Here is a 19,015-nt window from a genome sequence, read left to right on the forward strand (position 1 = left end):
ACAAAGTCCCACATTTATAGTAACGTGCTTTTTTTAACCCATGACAGTGGTTTCTCAACATTCCTAATGCATTGACCCTTTAATACAATTTCTCATGTGGTGGTGAGCCAACCATAAAATTATTTCATTACTACTTTATAACCATAATTGTGCTACTGTTGTGAATTAGAGTACAGATATCTGCTATGTAGGCTATCATACCCCTGTGGAGGTCATGACCAACAGGTAGAGAACTGCTAACCTATATTGAAAGTACACTAAAGACATCATGCTCAGATCAATGGCAACACTACCATTGTATCCTTGTGACTGGTCATATTTTTACTCCCTTGAATGTTCACATTGGTCACAAGGTGGGAACAAATGTTATTTCTATTTTACAGAAGTATGTGCAAGTAAGAAATTCTCAAATTCTCATATAGAAAATGACGTAAATGGATGCAAATCACACACAGGCTTTCTGAAGTCACAATTTATAGTACTGAATTTTTAATTTTTTAATTTTTAATAAAGCCCAGTGTGAGGTTGCTTCCCACCTCAATGGTTTCTGTTCCAAAATGAAACATACACACATAGTCTTTATATTTAATATTCCTTACACAGGACAATAGCTGGACAACTGCCTAGCCTCCATGTTATTAGAAACTACATCCCATCAGTAATTCCAAGTTACTACTTACTAATGTCTGTGTTCCATCTTGGCTGTCCCAATTGAGCAGCACTTTGGGCCATGCTCCTCCACCCCCTTTACAGGGCAGCTCTGCCTCTCTGCTGTGCAGCCCCCTCAAGCATGTCGTCTCTCCTCTTTCCTCCTTTTCTTCATGGTCCCAAGCCCAGGGACCATAACACCCTGCCTCTCTCTCTCTCTCTCTCTCTCTCTCTCTCTCTCTCTCTCTCTCTCTCTCTCTCTCTCCTCCCCAGCTATTAGCTGCTGGCATCTTTATTTACCAATAAGAAATAACTGGAGGCAAGTTCCTAAAAGCTATATGGAGACCCTTGTGCAAATTAATAGAAGACAAGCAGCCACATTTCTCCTTTTTTGTCCAATTAAAAAGGTACTTTTTTCTCAGGTATACCTTGAACACAATTAAAACAATTAGGTCAATTGTAAAGTATGATATACACTTATAACATCCAGTCCATCATATTTGACAGTTTAGATAAGGTATTATATCATCTATCTAACTTAAAGATTTTATAATTCTGAATCTCTTGCATTACTACCTGAAAACCATCCTTTCAAATCTGGATTGTCTTCCTAAATGCTGAACAACTTAAGTTCAGTTATGAGACTGTAACTAGTCTTCAACCCTGTCAAAGATCTGAGAAGGAATTCAATATTATCTGAATATTTCAAAATGTATACAATTTGTAGAGACAACTGACTGCCTGGACAGTCCCCAATATTCCCTATAACGTTGGAACATCTTTCTTCAGCCTTCTGGCCCAGAACCATCTTACAGACCTTAAGTGAAGCAGGAATTATGAAAGACCAGTTTATCCTGTCTTGCCAGAGCTTAGCAATCGATACAAACTCTCAGCTACTGCTCCAGAATCATGCCTGCCTGTCCACTGCCATGCTCCCTGCCATGATGCTCATGAACTCTAACCCTCTGAAACTGTAAGCCCAAATAAATTGTTTCTTTGCAACATTTCCTTGGTTATGGTATTATAACACAATAATGGAAAATTAAATGAGACAGCCCCTAATGGCTATGAGAAATTGAAGAAATAATTTCTACTACAAATAGAAAGTGTAAAGCCCAAAGGGCTTCCCAATATTTAAGGAAGAGGTGACATCAGTTTTATTTGAAGTTATACTATGTTGTGAATATGCCCCCCCACCCCCGATTCATGTATCAGAAAACCAGTTCCCAAATTCTTACGTGAGTGAGGAGGTGGAACATCTCTGTCATAGTCAGGGATGGGTGAGGCTTTGGGGAACTGGTCCTATGACAACAATGAGTGGCTCTGAAACAAGGGAAGAGACTCCTAAGGTGCTATCCATTCTTTTCTCTCAGTGTCATGGTGCAGACAGACAGACCACCACATGCCTGTGCTTCTCAGACTTCCCAGATTGTAGAACTTTGAAATAAGTCAACTGTTACTCTGTAAATTGCTTTGTCTTGAATCCTTTGTTATAGCAACAGAAAAGGGAGAAAGACTGAACAAAGAGCAGAGGATGAAGAAGGAAATGTTCCCCAAGTCCATTTTGCAGCCAGCAGCACCTAGAGATGAAAACCCAACCAATACACTACTAGAGAACACTCTTCCTCATGCTCACAGATGCAGAAATCTTCAATGTAACAAGGATACATGAAGCTCAAAAACATGCGCAGGAGATAATACATCATGGTATAATTTATTCTGGGAACATAAGGTTGACTTGCCATCTAAAGAGAAAACAATATCATTTATCATATTGACAGACTAAAATGAACAAAACAACAAAATCCCCTTGTACATAGATGAAAGGAAAAAAAACCCAACACATATTCATTACAAAATCTCAGAGCAAATTACTAATGAGCAGGCAGATGACATCACCCAGCAAGACTCTGCAGCCACTGAACAAAGGGGCAAAGGCTGACTGCCTCACCTTCACAGTCCAGCAAGCTCGCAGTGCTCACCTCCTTCACAGTGCCACATAAGGAAGAGTAGAAGAATCTATTTATAGAAAAGATGACTGTGAAGAAAATTCCAGGGAATCTGCCACATAAGGAAGAGTAGAAGAATCTATTTATAGAAAAGATGACTGTGAAGAAAATTCCAGGGAATCTATTTTTTTAGACACAAGCCCAAATTAACAGCACTTTAAATGTAAAGTTAGGATTCCCAAATCCATTAAATTCCTGTATGTTAGTAACTTATGTGTATTAGCATTGAGACATCATCTGATATTTTATCTAAAATGGAGGTGAACTCTGCATGCAAACAACCCCTACAAAACTGATGAGGGTGACTAAAGATTGGAACCATCAGCCTTCCTCTTGAGGAGAATAACATTGTGGGATAATAGGTAGGGTGGACACTATCATAGAAAATGGTTCTGTTACAGAAACAATCAGAAGGGTGCTTAATGGAGTGGTGGTAAGGCTGTTGGATCCTTTCTCCACCCACTAGACATTGAAGGACTTACACAGAGGATGACCTTAAAGAAAAGAAAGCTTGAAACATTCCAGGGAGCAAAGAGGAAGTGCAGACAGTCCTCTCTGCCCGCTGGAAGAGCTGGTCTCCCAAGAGTGCTGACACACCTGAGAGCACAGGCAGGACTACCACTTCTGCACCAAGGGACCCGCCTGGAGCCCTCGAGACATAGGAGGAGCAGTCTGGGATAGGATCCTTCCAGTTTCTGTGCATCCAGAGCTGATCCTGTGCCATAGCTCTCTGTGCCTGGATCCTGTCAGAAGAGAGCTTGTCCCTCACAAATGCTGACACACAGAATTACAGGAAGGTCAAGCCACTGTCAAAGACAGTAAGACTAGCTAACACCAGAGATAACCACATGGTGAGAGGCAAGTGCAAGAACATAAGCAACAGAAACCAAGGCCACTTGGCATCTTCAGAGCCCAGTTCTCCCACCACAGGAAGTCCAGGATAGTCCAACACACCAGAAAAGCAAGATTTAATTTAAAGTCACATCTCATGATGATTTTACATGACTTTAAGAAGGTCATAAATAACTCCCTTAAAGAAAGACAGAACAAAACAGGTAAACAGATCCTTGAAGAGGAAACACAAAAATTCCCTTAAAGAATTATAGGAAAATACAAGCAAACAGGTAAAGGAATTGAACAAAACCATCCAGGGTCAAAAATGGAAATAGAAGAATGAAGAAATCACAAAAGGAGACAACCATGGAGATATAAAACCTATGAATGAGATCAGAAGTCATAGATACAAACATCACAAACAGAATACAAGAGATAGAACAGAGAATCTTAGGAGCATAAGATACCATAGAAAACAACAGTCAAAGAAAATGCAAAACATAAAAATATCCTAACCCAAAACATCCAGGAAATTCAGGACACAATGAGATAATAGGTATAATTACCTAAGGATAATAGGTATAGAAGAAAGCAAAGATTTCCAACTTAAAGGGCCAGTTAATATCTTCAACAAAATTATAGAAGAAAACTTCCCTAACCTAAAGAAAGAGATGCCCATAAGCATACAAGAAGCCTACAGAACTCCAAATGGATTGGACCACAAAATAAATTCCTTCCACAACATTATAGTCAAAACACCAAATGCCCTAAACAAAGAAAGAATATTAAAAGCAGTAAAAGTTCATTTTATAGCAGAAAAAGGTCAAGTAACAAATAAGGGCAGAACTATCAGAATTACACCAGAGTTCTTAATGAAGACTATGAAAGCTAGAAGATCCTGGGCAGATGTCATACAGACCATAAGAGAACACAAATGCCAGCCCAGGAGACTAAAACCAGCAAAACTCCATCAGTAGATGAAGAAACCAAGATATTCCATGACAAAACAAAATTTACACAATAAACTTCCACAAATCCAGCCTTACACAAGATAATAGAAAACTCCAACACAAGGAGGGAAGCTACACCCTAGAAAAAGCAAGAAATTAATGTTCTTTCAACTAACCCAAAAGAAGATAGCCACACAAACATAATTCCATCTCTAACAACAAAAATAATAGGAAACAACAATCATTTGTCCCTAATATCTCTCAACATCAATGGTTAATTCCCCAATAAAAAGGCATAGACTTACAGACTGGATACATAAACAGGACCCAGCATTTTGCTGCATACAAGAAACATACCTTAGTGACAAAGACAGACACTTCCTCAGAGTAAAAGGCTGGGGAAAAAGTTTCCAAGCAAATGGTCCCAAGAAACAAGCTGGAGTAGTCATTCTACTATCAAATAAAATTGACTTTCAACCAAAATTTATCAAAAAAGATAAGGCTTATCAAAGGAAAAAATCCACCAAGATGAACTCTCAATTTGGAATAACTATGCTTCAAATGCAAGGGCACTCACATTCATAAAATAAACTTTACTAAAACTCAAAGCACATATTGATTGCACCTCACACAATAATAGTGGGAGACTTCAACACTCCACTCTCATCAATGGACAGATCATGGAAACTGAAATTAAACAGAGACTCAGTGAAACTAGCAGAAGTTATGAACCAAATGAATTTGATAGATATCTATAGAACATTTCATCCTAACACAAAAGAATATACCTTCTTCTCAGCACCTCATGGTACCTTCTCCAAAATATACCATAAAATTGGTCACGAAACAGGCCTCAACAGATACAAAATCATACAAATAATCCCATGCATCCTATCAGATCACCATGGACTAAGGCTAGTCTTCAATAACAACAAAAGTGTCAAATAGCCCACATACACATGGAAGCTGAACAATGCTCTACTCAATTATAACTTGGTCAAGGAAGAAATGATGAAAGGAACTAAAGACATTTTTGAATTTAATGATAATGAAGATACAACAAACCCAAACTTATGGGACACAATGAGCAGTGCTAAGAGGAAGACTCATAGCTCTGAGTGCCTGCAGAAAGAAACAGGAGAGAACATACACTAGCATACATTGACAGCACACCTGAAAGCTCTTGAAAAGAAGCAAATACACCCAAGGGGAGTAGACCACAGTTCATAATCAAACTCATGGTTGAAATCAGCAAAGCAGAAACAAAAAGAACTAGAAAAAGAATCAACAAAACCAGGAGCTGGTTTTTTGAAAAAAACAACAAGATAGATAAACACTTAGCCAGACAAACCAAAGGGCATATAAACAGTATCCAAATTAACAAAATCAGAAACGAAAAGGAAGACACAACAAAAGAAACTGAGGCAATCCAAAAACGTCATCATGTTTTACTACAAAAGCCTATACTCAGCAAAACTGGAAAATCCAGATGAAATGGACAATTTTCTAGACAGATATCAGGTACCAAAGTTAAACCAGTATCAGGTAAACCATCTAAACAGTCCCAGTCCATAACTCCTAAAGAAATAAGAAGCAGTCGCTAAATGTCTCCCAACCAAAAAAATAAATAAATAAATAAAATAAAATAAAAATAAAAAATCCCAGGACCAGATGGGTAGATGGGTTTGGTGCTGAATTCTACCAGATCTTCAAAGAAGACCTAATACCAATACTTCCAAACTATTCCACAAAATAGAAACAGAAGAAGCACTACCTAATTCATTCTATGAAGCCACAATTACTCTTATATCTAAACCACACAAAGACCTAAGAAAGAGAACTTCAGACCAATTTCCCTTATAAATATTGATGCCAAAATACTCAATAAGATTCTCTTAAACTGAATCCAAGAACACATCAAGACAATCATCCATCATGATCAAATAGGCTTCATCTCAGGGATGTAGGGTTGGTTCAGTATACAGAAATCCATCAATGAAATCCACTACATGAACAAACTTAAAAGAAAAAGAACCACATGATCATCTCCTTAGATGCTGAGAAAGCATTTGATAAAATTCAACACCTTTTCATGATAAAAGTCTTGGAAAGATTAGGATTTCAAGGCCCCATACCTAAACATAGTAAAAGCAATATATAGCAAACCAGTAGTCAACATCAAACTAAATGGAGAGAAACTTGAAGCAATCCCATTTAAATCAGGGACTAGACAAGGCTGCCCACTCTCTCCCTACTTATTTATAGTACTCAAAGTACTAGTCAGAGCAATCAGACAACAAAAAGAGGTCAAAGGGATACAACTTAGAAAAGAAGAACTCAAAATAGCACTATTTTCAGATGATATGATAGTATACTTAAGTGACCCCAAAAATTCCACCAGAGAAATCCTAAGCCTGATAAACAACTTTAGCAAAGTGGCTGGGTATAAAATTAACTCAAACAAATCAGTAACCTTCCTCTACTCAAAGGATAAACAGGTTGAGAGATAAATTAGGGAAATGACATCCTTCACAATAGTCACAAATAACATAAAATACCTTGGGGTGACTCTCACCAAGCAAGTGAAAGATCTGTATGACAAGAAGTTCAAGTCTCTGAAGAAAGAAATTGAAGATCTCAGAAGATGGAAAGATTTCCCATGCTCACGGATTGGCAGGATTAATATAGTAAAAATAGCCATCTTGCCTAAAACAATCTACAGATTCAATATAATCCCCATCAAACTCCTAAGTCAATTCTTCACACAGTTAGAAAGAGCAATCTGCAAATTCATTTGAAATAACAAAAAATCCAGTATAGTGAAAACTATCCTCAACAATAAAAGAACTTCTAGGAGAATCATCATCCCTGACCTCAAGCTGTATTACAGAGCAATAGTGATAAAAGCTGCATGGTTTTGGTACAGAGACAGGCAGGTAGATCAATGAAATAGAACTGAAGACCCAGAAATGAACATGAACCCACACACCTATGGTCACTTGAGCTTTGACAAAGGAGCTAAAGACATCCAGTGGAAAAAAGATAGCATTTTCAACAAATGGTGCTGGTTCAACTGGAGGTCAGCATGTAGCGAAAGGCAAATCGATCCATTCTTTTTTTTAAATCAAGATTTATTTATTTATTATATCTAAGTACACTGTAGCTGTCTTCAGGCACACACAGAAGAGGGCATCAGTTCTCATTACAGATGGTTGTGAACCACCATGTGGTTGGTGGTATTTGAACTCATGACCTCTGGAAGAGCAGTCGGTTGCTCTTAAACACTGATCCGTCTCTCCAGCCCAAATCGATCAATCCATTCTTATCACATTGTATAAAGTTCAAGTCCAAGAGGATCTACATTGAAACTAATAGAAGAGAAAGTGTGGAAGAGCCTTGAACACATGGGCACTGGGGTAATTTTCCTGTACAGAATGTCAATGGCTTATGCTCTAAGATCAAGAATCAACAAATGAGACTTTGTAAAACTGCAAAGCTTCTGTAAGGCAAAGGATACTGTCAATAGTACAAAATGGCAACCAACAGATTGGAAAAAGATCTTTACCAATCCTACCATTGGGCTAATGTCCAATATATATAAAGAACTCAAGAAGTTAGACTCTAGAGAATCAAATAACCCTTTTAAAAATTGGGGTACAGAGCTAAGCAAAGAATTCTCAACTGTGCAATCTCAAGTGGTCACGAAGCACAACATCCTTAGTCATCAGGGAAATGCAAATCAAAACAACTCTGAGATTCCACCTCACACCAGTCAGAATGACTAAGATCAAAAACTCAGGTGACAGCAGACATTGGTAAAGATGTAGAGAAAGAGGAATACTCTTCCATTTTTGGTAGGATTTTAAGCTGGTACAACCACTGTGGAAGTCAATCTGGCGGTTCCTCAGAAAATTGGACATAGTACTGCCTGAGGACCCAGGTATATCACTCATGGGCTTATGACCAAAAGATGCTCCAACATACAACATAGACACATGCTCTACTATGTTCATAGTAGCCTTATTTATTATAGCCAGAAACTGGGAAGAACCCAGATGCCCTTCAACAAAGAAATGGATACAAAAAATCTGGTACATTTACAAAATGGAGTATTACTCAGCTATTAAAAACAATGACTACATGAAATTCTTAGGCAAATAGATGGAACTAAAAAAATATCTTCCTAAGTGAGGTAAACCCAGTCACAAAAGAACACACATGGTATGCACTCATTGATAAGTGGATATTAGCCCAAAAGCTCAGAATACCCAAGATACAATTCACAAACCACATGAAGCTCAAGAAGAAGGAAGACCAAAGTGTGGATGATTCAGACCTTCTTAGAAGGGGAAACAAAAATACTCAAAGGAGAAAATATGGAGACAAAGTGTGGAACAGAGACTGAAGGAAAGGCCATTCAGAGCCTTCCCCACCTGGGGGATTCATCCCATATACAGCCACCAAACCCAGACAATATTGCAGATGCCAAGAAATACATGCTGATAGGAGCCTGATATAGCTGTCTCCTGAGAGCCTCTGCCAGACTTTTACAAATACAGAGGCAGATGCTAGCAGCCAACCATTGAACTGAGAACAAGGTCCCCAATGGAGGAGTTAGAGAAAGGACTGAAGTAACTGAACCAACCAAAACCCCCATGTCCCCGCCAGCGGGGACCCAGTTATTCAGGGTCCCGAAGGGGCACTACCCTTGGGCCTAAATGGGGGGCGAGAGAAGAAGGAGACCAAGCAAGATTCTGTTGTCAAGGTCTCGTTTATTGGGATGAACGTTACAGCTTTTAAGGCTTTCAGGTAGGGGGAGTGACCTTTGTGAAATATGAAGGAGGGGGAGATGAGGGTATAGGCAGTGATAGCTGGAGGCAAAGAAGTCAGGAGAGGTCAGGTGGTGGAGACACTGGGTGTTGACTGAGGAGGTAACTGATATCTGCTCGAGCTGAGGCATCCCTTGAATGTTATCTTCCTGTGCCGTAAATTCATGGGAGAGGCTTTGTCCAACAATCTTAAGACTTATGGCAGTCATCTGAGGGGTGAGTCTCTGTGGCAAAACAGCCCAGAGTCACCTAGCCACTTTGAGCCAAGCAGTCAAAAAGCGGCTAGGCCCAAATCCAATATGGCTCCGTGCACCCCCAGAGCTCCCAGGGACTAAACTGCCATCCCAAGAGAACACAAGGATGGACCTATGGCTCCATCCGCATATGTAGCAGAGGATGGCTTTGTCAGACATCAATGGGAGGAGAAGCCCTTGGCCCTGTCAAGGTTTGATGCCCCAGTGTAGGGCAATGACAGGGAAGGGAGGTGGAGGGAGGGATTGAGTTGGTGAGGAGCACCCTCATAGAAGCAGGGGTGTGGGATAGTGGGTTTCTGGAGGGGAAAGTGGAAAAATGGATACCATTTGAAATGTAAATAAAAATGCAATTAAAATTTTTTAAAAAGAAAAAAAGAAGAAAGAGGAAGTACAAACCTTACATGGCTGCATGGCTGGTTTGCTCTGGAAGGTGTAGAGAAAGGAATGTTGGGATAAAGAGTAAAAGGAAGAGAGGTAGGCAGGTTATGGTAATGGATTGGGGAAGACAAGACTAGGCTGGTCCTGCTTGTCACCAGAGCCCTAGGTAGTGATGACCCCTGCTGAGGTAGGAAGCTGATGAGGATTCCCAGCAGGGAAACAGATTGTGAGTTACACATCTCAATGATGTAACACAGATGGCTGTGGGTGTCTGGTTATCTATGAAGCCCAGCCAAGGAAGGGGCTGGATCTCAAGGTAATGTGATCTCCCTAGGTGAGGGAAGACAGTGGGGGCTCCAAATACCTCCCCACAGAGAGCTCAGAGGATTCTGAGCAACTGAATAGAAAACACAGAAGAAAGAAGAGAGTATAGAAAAGGAGGAGCTAGGGAACAAGAGGAAGCAGGAGGAGAGGAGAGGCAGTGAGAGGAGAAGGGAGTTGGCTGAGCTACTGTGAGCAGTTACATCTGAGAGGAAGAAGTAAGAGAAGCTGGAGAGAGAGGACAGAGGCCTGGGGTCCTCACTCAGTGTAACCATGAGACATCCAGGCAGAGCTGCAAATAAATGGTCGCCTACCCATGGCCCTAATCGGGCTTCAGATACCTCAGTAGGGGATGGGATGTGTGTACAGGACTTCTCAGCAGGTGCATGGTTTTTAGAGCCCTGAGATTGAATGGTGTCATAGAATGTTTTTCTCTAGAAAAGTGAAGATCCTAGTCAGTGTTAGTTTTGCACTTTAGGGCTTGGAGTCAGAGGATGTGGGAAGACCATAGAGCAAGACTTAGGAGCAATGTAGAAGGAATGAAATGTCTTGTCTTGTGTGTGTCAGGTGTGTGTGTGTGTGTGTGTGTGTGTGTGTGTGTGTGTGTGTGTGTGTGGTGTGTGGTGTGTGCATGCGGTATGTGTGTGTGTGTGAGAGTGTGTGGGGTGTGTGTGTGTGTGTGTGTGTGTGTGTGTGTGTGTGCAACCAATGCAGACAGTAGTGTGCAGAGGGAAAGGTAGGTTATCTAGTGTGGTGACAGCTGACCTATGACATTAATAAAACAACACCCTGGGCACCTGCAGAAGAGCAATTTGGGCCGAGTAGTGAGGTGGGATGCAGGGGTTTAGGAGCTGAGTGCAGGCATTTGGAGTGGGATGCAGGCCTTTAGGAGCAGGCGTGGGAATATCAGAGCATACAGTCCTCAGGCAGATTTGGCTGATCACTGGTGTGAGGATAAGGCCAGTATTACCTCTACCATAAGGAGGGACGAGTAAATGTGCCTAGGAACTAAACTACCCCAGAAGCCCCAGCCTACACATACACTGGTTAAATGAGGGAAGATCACACTACAAATTACTTCAGAGGATGGTGAGGTTGTGCCCACAGTGGGGTACAGATGCCATTTGAGGAAAGTTATTTATCAAAATGTCTTGAATTTTTTTAAAAGCACATTAATCATCTCTCTAGACCTTAAATTCTTACCCTAAAACAACACTTACACACCCACATCCACAGAAACACATAGATCACGTCTCTGGTGTGTTGTGCTGCTCTTAGTCAGAGCTGATGGGAGCGGCTAATGAAAGACCCCTGGAGTGGGGAGACCCTCACTCAAGTCTCGGGATGACGCGACCCCCCAAGAACGCACGTGAGACCATCCTTGCTGTAATAAACATGAGGTTTATTGATAGGAACCAGTGCACTGGGGTAGAGACTCGTATCCCACGCAGGGGCAGAGGAGTTCGACCACGAGTAGCTCAGAGAAGAGGTATTTAAAGGAAGAAACCACAAAAACCACCACCTAAGGGGGGTAGGGATGGAAAATGTTGAGAATACCAGTGAAAAATGACAAGGAGAAACTCCCTGTTTCTCAAGATTGTTTAAGTTTATGGTCTGCCAGTTCCTGGGAGAAGCTTCCTGTTTCTCAAGATTGTTTAACTTTATGGTCCTCCAGTTCCTGGGAGAAGCTTCCTGTTTCTCAAGATTGTTCTCTAAGATTTTAATCTAACTTTATGGTCAGCTGGTTCCTGGGAGAGAGTTGCTGAACCGGCTGGTGTAATTGCAGTTCCAGGGCCCGACCAGTTTCTTTCTTCTGCTCTAAACTTTTGTCTAGGGAGGCAACCTTAAAACGTCTACCTTTCCCTATGTGGTCCTGCCTCTGTTTACAGCTTCTAGATCTGAGATTCTCCAGGTGATAAGGTTTGCTGTGCTCAGCAGGATTACACTCAGAACATTAGATGCATTTCCATTGCGGCAGGAATGCAGTTGAGCCATCCTGCATTGGTCCTGCATTGGTGTGTCAGCTGACACAGAGCACTGAACCATCTGCTTTCGTACTCAGCTCTCGCACTGCGAGCAGCTGCTCTTTTCCTGTAGACTGGCGTATCCGTTGCCACATATTGATTTGTGGGCGCTCTTGCACTGACAGGGTTCCCCAGGTCTAGCACTCCTGAGAACTGGAAGTTGTGGTGTGTATCCCCAATGGAGAATATGTGATAGCAGGCTTGGCTTTCTGCGGCTATTACAGCACTGCTGGTGAGGAGTTAAGAACTGAGAGCTCAGCCATGTCTAATTAGTAAGGTCTCTTGAAACACAAGCACACTCTGCATAACATCATATCTCGGTCAGTAGATGAAAATGTGAGCACAAGGGCCTGGAAAGCTGAGCCCTGGGTTCCCCTGGAGGAGAGGACCCAGTGGGTGCTGATTTGGTGCTCATGATGAGAGTCTTGGAATGCAGCTCCTGAGAGCCACCCTGCCTTTAGTAAGGCGTGAATAAAGGCATGTGGAGGTAGTATAGCTAGCACAACGAACAAAAATGCAAGCAAAGCAACTCCTTGCAGTCATTTCCTGGAGGTCTTGTCGCACAAGAAGAATCTGAAGAGATACCCAGATGCCTAAGGTGACATCACCTTCTGTACATGGTTCAAGAGTCTCCGAGTGGTCCCTGAACACTATAGAGTGTTGGACACCAGGCAGATGATGCGGGCCTTCGGGGGCGGGGGGAGGGGCAGGGGGTGGAGCAGGAGTGTGTGCAAGCACAGAGGGCAGAGTAGGTGGCTGATGTGCATATTCACGGTGACAGTCATCTGGACAAAGGAATTTGGCAGAAAAACAAGCATAGCCTCTGCAAGCTGACTCCTGAGGATTCCCACAACAGAGAAAAGACAAGGCACAGAGCAGGGGTAGGATCTGCTTCTGTTTTAGCAACAACTCTGCCTAGCATACCCTTCAAACTATAAGGAGAAAAAGAGCCAACTAAGCACTGAGAGACTCAGGGTCTTACAGGGAAATGATGTTTGTTTTTCTGTTTCTATTGATTTGCTTCAGCAGACACAATAAGGACCATTCTGTTGAAACTTCAAATAAAATTCTAACAGAATTTTTAAAAGCACCCGTTGACTACATTTTGATTTTGCTAACTAAGAAAAGCTGTAGCCATACTTAATGTTGCTGGCTCACTGTTTAACATATTTTAGTAGAGGATTTTGAGAACAGCACCAGTGTCTCTGCAGAGTCAAAGTTGTAACACTTGTAAATTCTGTGTTCTTTCTTTCTTTTTTTTTCCTTTAGGAATCGTTAAGAGCCATCAGATATGAAATATCCCCAGATAAAGAGTATGCGTTGTTTTCCTATAATGTGGAACCGGTGAGTCTGACCCTTGCCCATCTGCAGAGCAATCATTCTCTATCCTGCTACCTTCTGAGAGTGCGTCTCGTATGCGCCTTCCCCATGATCTCGAACCCTGAGACCCTTGGCAGCCCTGGGACAGCCTCTTTAATGAGTCACACCGCCACGTAGAGGAGAGGAGAGAAATACAAATTTTCTTGGCAGGAAGCACAATGACTCCTTTAAAGAGCTGTTTCCTGGCATGGTCTGGGGAGATGAGTCTCCTTGGAGATATCCATTGTGCTTTTATTCCCAATCTCCCAGTGAAATGATCAATTTAGCACTAAAACAAAAAGCAGCTGCCAGTGGATTTTGCCTGCACTCCCTGGCCATGCCAGAGCCTGATGAAATCTGAGTCAATTTCCCTTCTGTATATCCTCTTTGTTAGTGTTCTGTGTGCCCCCTACCCCCTAAAATCTTGCTGGAATTTTCTATTAAAATCTGACGCTGGGTTTGAGTAGTCGCCTAAACATCTAACCCCTGGCTAGCTCGTTCGCTTTTCCAGCCCCTTCCAGCTCACTGGTCTCCAGGTCCCTGGAGATCTAGTTATGTTTCCCATGGGGTAAGAGCTCCTGAGAGGTCTCTGCTCAGAGAGGCTCTATGGTGAACCTGGCAAGAGAAGGGCATTGTTTTCTGTCTTAATTTTAATTTTTTGAATGTCTGCTGTCCAAGAGAGTTCGTTTTCTCCCTCTAAATTCACTGGAACAATTGAGCATCTATTTGGGACAGTTTTTACCTGGGCACCATCTTACGCGCTCCACTCCAAGATGCCTTGAGCTTTGAGCAGCAGAGCAGGACATGCACAGAATATGATAATCTCAACTCATTTCACTGTTCCCCAAAACTTTCAGAGCTGGAGTTAGTGCATAGGGGTACCCGAAGGAATCTGAATTTGCAGCTCCAAGCTGAAGTTGTCTTGAATTGGATAACCATTACATCAGCAAACAGTGGGATCACTACACTAACAACAGTGGGATCACTACATTAACAGTGGAATCACTATACTAACAACAGTGGGAACACTACACCAACAACAGAGGGATCACTACATTAACAGTGGGATCATTACACTAACAACAGTGGGATCACTACACTAACAACAGTGGGATCACTACATTAACAGTGGAATCACTATACTAACAACAGTGAGATCACTACACTAATAACAGTGGGATCACTACACCAACAACAGAGGGATCACTACATTAACAGTGGGATCACTACACTAACAACAATGGGATCACTACACTAACAACAGTGGGATCACTACATTAACAACAGTGGGATCACTACATTAGCAACAATTGGATCACTACACTAACAACAGTGGGATCACTACATTAACAACAGTGGGATCACTACATTAGCAACAATTGGATCACTACACTAGCAACAGTGGGATCACTACACTAACAGTGGGATCACTACATTAACAACAGTGGAATCACCACATTAACAACAGTCAGGTCCAGCCTGTCCTGCCCCCAGAATCCTTCAAAGCAAAAGCTTGTGTATTTGTTCCTCAGAAGGTTCTGAAGGAACATTCTGTCAGCCACTCACTGAACAGGAGTACCCTTATGATTGGTTCCCTGTGTCTTTACATAGAAGGATGCTCTACCAACTTCTCTCCTCTTCCCCAAGACTGCTTTTGAAAGGTCACCCTGGGATCCCATCACAACCAACAATCATTTAGTAAAGATGATTTTACCCAACATGAGTCTCTACCATGTGAACATTGGCTACAATCAGGACCCTTGACATGACCCCTCCCACTCAGCCATCTTTGTAAGCACAGATTCTCAGAATCCCTTCTGCTTGTGGAGGAAACATGGAAGGGACTGCATATGGATTCCTGGCTGTCCATCTGGTGGAAGGTGTGAAGCCAGACCTCCTAACCAGATGAACAAAGTTGTAAACATTTCTAGAAAAGTAGGTGCTTTGAAGGGGAAAGTCTTAGCTTGTAATTATGGAGTAAGTAGGATAGGACAAGGATTCCTAAGCTGAGGTAAGCAATTATTATTAAGAGGGCTAGGTTAATAATATAATGATTAATTTACTAATATGTAAAAGAACTCATAAAGAAACCTGAGAACTGTAATTATGGTTAAGTGCTTCCTCTCTGCAGCACACATTGAAAGGTTTGGTATCCCCAGGGGGCACATAGCATTTCCAAATGGGGCATTTTTTATTTTTAATATCATGTTTTTATTATTTTTTTCATACAACATATCTGATTGCATTTCTTTCCCCTATTTATCTCCTCCTGAATCCCTCTCACTATTCCATCCACCCAACTTCATATACACTCTCAGGAAAACACAAAACAAAGAAAAGCACACATAAAAACATGGGGGGTGGGCATTTTTTCTTGGTCATCTAAACATAAGCATGGGGCCTGCCCATTGTGGTTGACATATCCTGTGTCACAAGGGGATGGAAAACCCATCCCTCTCACAATAGCCATCAGGCACAAAGAGGTTAGGATTGGGACTCCATGCCTAAATCCCATTAAAAATATGAGTCATCAAATCTATGTGAGAGAGAACAAACTCAATCATGATTTCCAGTTTTCAGATAAAGTATCTGTGAGTCTATGTGTGCCTTAAATGGGGACCGAGTTTCTATGCAAGAGATCCTAGCCACAAAGTGTATCTATTTTCTGTTCTTACCATCTCATCTCTCCCCTAAATATTATACCTGACTCAAAGAGCTAATGTTTGTCACATGAGTTCTGTTTCAGAGACAGAAAGAAATTCATGTCATTTCTTAGGGACACTCTTTTTGGAGAATTCTCTTAGAATTAAGCTATGCCAGGAAAGTAGCAGCTTTCAATTTGTAGTTTGAAAGTTACCCCAATGAGTAAACACTGCTTTAAAAAAAATCCATGCTCCGTTGGTGCATCCCTTCATACAGAGAGCAGCTGACGACCCATGGCACACATCCTAAACTCTGCAGGCGAAATGAAAAATAACCAAAACTTTAATATCTTAGACCATTTCAAAGTATAGATAGGTTTGTGAGAGGAAAGAAAATTTATGTCTGCAAAATATTCTTCCTTAGATAACACTGTGAAAGCCCTGGATATATGTAAGTAAATTTGACTTTTGTGTTTAAAGATGATAATGAAAAGTGCTGTTTTTAAAGCCCCTAGACAGCATTCTGTCCCAAATAGCATTTTGTCTAAAAGATAGTCTAAATCAAAGCCCTACACTAAGTCATTGATACATGTAACAAGAGACCCTAACACTTAGTGGCTTAAACCAATGGCGTTCATTATCTCTGGTTTCTGTAGGACAGAGATCAGTACTCAGGTTAGCTGGATGTGTTGACTTTGAGACTTTCATGCAGCTGAGGTCAGAGTCATTGTGCCATGGCAGAGTATGGTGGCATAGACCTACAATCCCAGAACGTGAGAGGCTGTGGCAGGAGGACTGCCATGAGTCTGGTGCTGTAGTTCTGAGGATCTGTGTAGTAGCCTTATTATACTGAACATGAGCACCCAACAACAGCGAGACAGCAAGACAGAGGAACACTACCTGTTAAGGTCTGCGTTATGTTCTTTTCATCTATTTATTAAATCTGTGTGGGATCCAGGCAGGGAGTTTACTGCTTTGAATACTGGGTCTGAATCATTAACAAGTAACTAATTTCCGTTCTCCAATAAACTTTGTTATCATGCAAGCACTGAGTTGCACAATGAGTTATAGATCAGGACCCTGTCTCAAAGGCTACCACCATCACCACCACCATCACCACCACCATCACCACCACCATCATCACCACCATCATCACCATCATCAACATCATCACCACTACCACCACCATCACCACCACAACCATCATCATCACCACCACCACCACCACCACCACCACCACCACCACCACCATCATCATCATCATCATCATCATCATCATCATCTGGGCTGCAATCCCACCTTCAGACTCTGGTGAGGAATGGTCTTTCCCAAGTTCCTTTGCATGGACATTTACAGGGCTCAGTTTCTGTGGACTTTGGGCCATAGAATATTCTCAGTATTTCCCCAAAGACAGTCTAAAATGCAGTGGTGTGTACCTCAGAGCAGCAAGCAAGAAGACTATTGACACGGTAGGTGCCAGCCAGTATTTCTGATCCATTGTGGATGCCTCCCACCCCATGTTACCATAGGTCATTTCCAGAAGCTAGATAGGGGGATTGCATCCTGAGGAATATGGATGGACAAGTCTCTGAAGCCATTATAGAGCCCTGTGTAGCTCTGTCTCCTCCACCCTCTTTCTCATACGCCCCCTCAAAGCACCGAGAAGTCACAGGATCAGGGAGGAATGAGTTCAGCATAGTCTTGTGTACTGTGCTCAGGGAGGGTGTCACTCATCTTCACATGCCTGCATGACAAGGATTTGATTTTCCTCTGGACTGAACAGGTCCAGAGGGAAGACAGCCATGTTTATTGGAGAAGGGAGATGAGTTATTCATTAGTGACTCAGAAGCAGTTAACAACATGCAGGCCTGGATTCCACACGGGTTCACCAAGTGGCGAGGGAGGAGCCTAATGCTGAGAGTCAGTCCTGTGACTCCCGTGCCCAGTGCCATCTCACTTGTTTATTCACGATCAGTATAATAAAGATGTTGCACAGACCCTCAGAACTAGAGTTCTCTTGAGAGTCCCAGTGGGGAAAAAAACGATTTTTGTATGTGGTAATCTTACTACCCACATCCAAAATTTACCAATAAAATCACATAGTTAGATTTCCTTGAGTTCGCTGGTTCCTTTCTTAAAGAAGTTTATGTTATGCACTCAGAAGGTGTCGATGACCACACCGACAGGGCACCGAGAACCGGGCGTAAGCCTGAAGGATTAAAACACACACACACACACACACACACACACACACACACACGTTATTCGTGTTAAGAAAGAATGCTCATTTTGTAGCTTTATTTTCTGAATATATACCCCAGTTGACCAGGTGGACCGGGCGTAAGCCTGAAGGATTAAACACACACACACACACACACACACACACACACACACACACACACACACACACACACACACACACACACACACACACACACACACACACACACGTTATTCGTGTTAAGAAAGAATGCTCATTTTGTAGCTTTATTTTCTGAATATATACCCCAGTTGACCAGGTGGAAAAATCTAGGAAGTACAGTGGGAAACCCCGGATCAAGACTTTGGTAACAAAAGACCAAATATGTGCCCCCAATTTACTGGGGGAAAATCCAGGAAGACCAACCTAAATCTCAAAAACAAAAGACCGGGAAGACAAAAGACAGGAATGAATTGACCATTGCCGGGGTGTGTCCCTACCAGGCCAGGGCGTTCCTTTGTTAGGAACAAAAGACTTCCACATGCATCAGCAGGGCTCAGCAGGGGT

General features: G+C 42.0%; 1 protein-coding gene across 4 annotated transcripts in view; it reads left to right on the forward strand.

Annotated features, from left to right (window-relative positions):
- Dpp6 (dipeptidyl peptidase like 6) overlaps positions 1 to 19,015 on the forward strand; it is an 877,415-nt gene that overhangs the window by 629,953 nt on the left and 228,447 nt on the right. For all 4 annotated transcript variants that reach the window (XM_032907169.1, XM_032907171.1, XM_032907168.1 and 1 more), the window contains exon 5: positions 13,517 to 13,591. In XM_032907169.1, the coding sequence (XP_032763060.1) occupies positions 13,517 to 13,591 (75 nt within the window). The remainder of the gene's footprint in view (positions 1 to 13,516; positions 13,592 to 19,015) is intronic.

This window comes from Rattus rattus, chromosome 6, assembly GCF_011064425.1.
Source record: "Rattus rattus isolate New Zealand chromosome 6, Rrattus_CSIRO_v1, whole genome shotgun sequence".
Classification (NCBI taxonomy): Eukaryota; Metazoa; Chordata; class Mammalia; order Rodentia; family Muridae; genus Rattus; species Rattus rattus.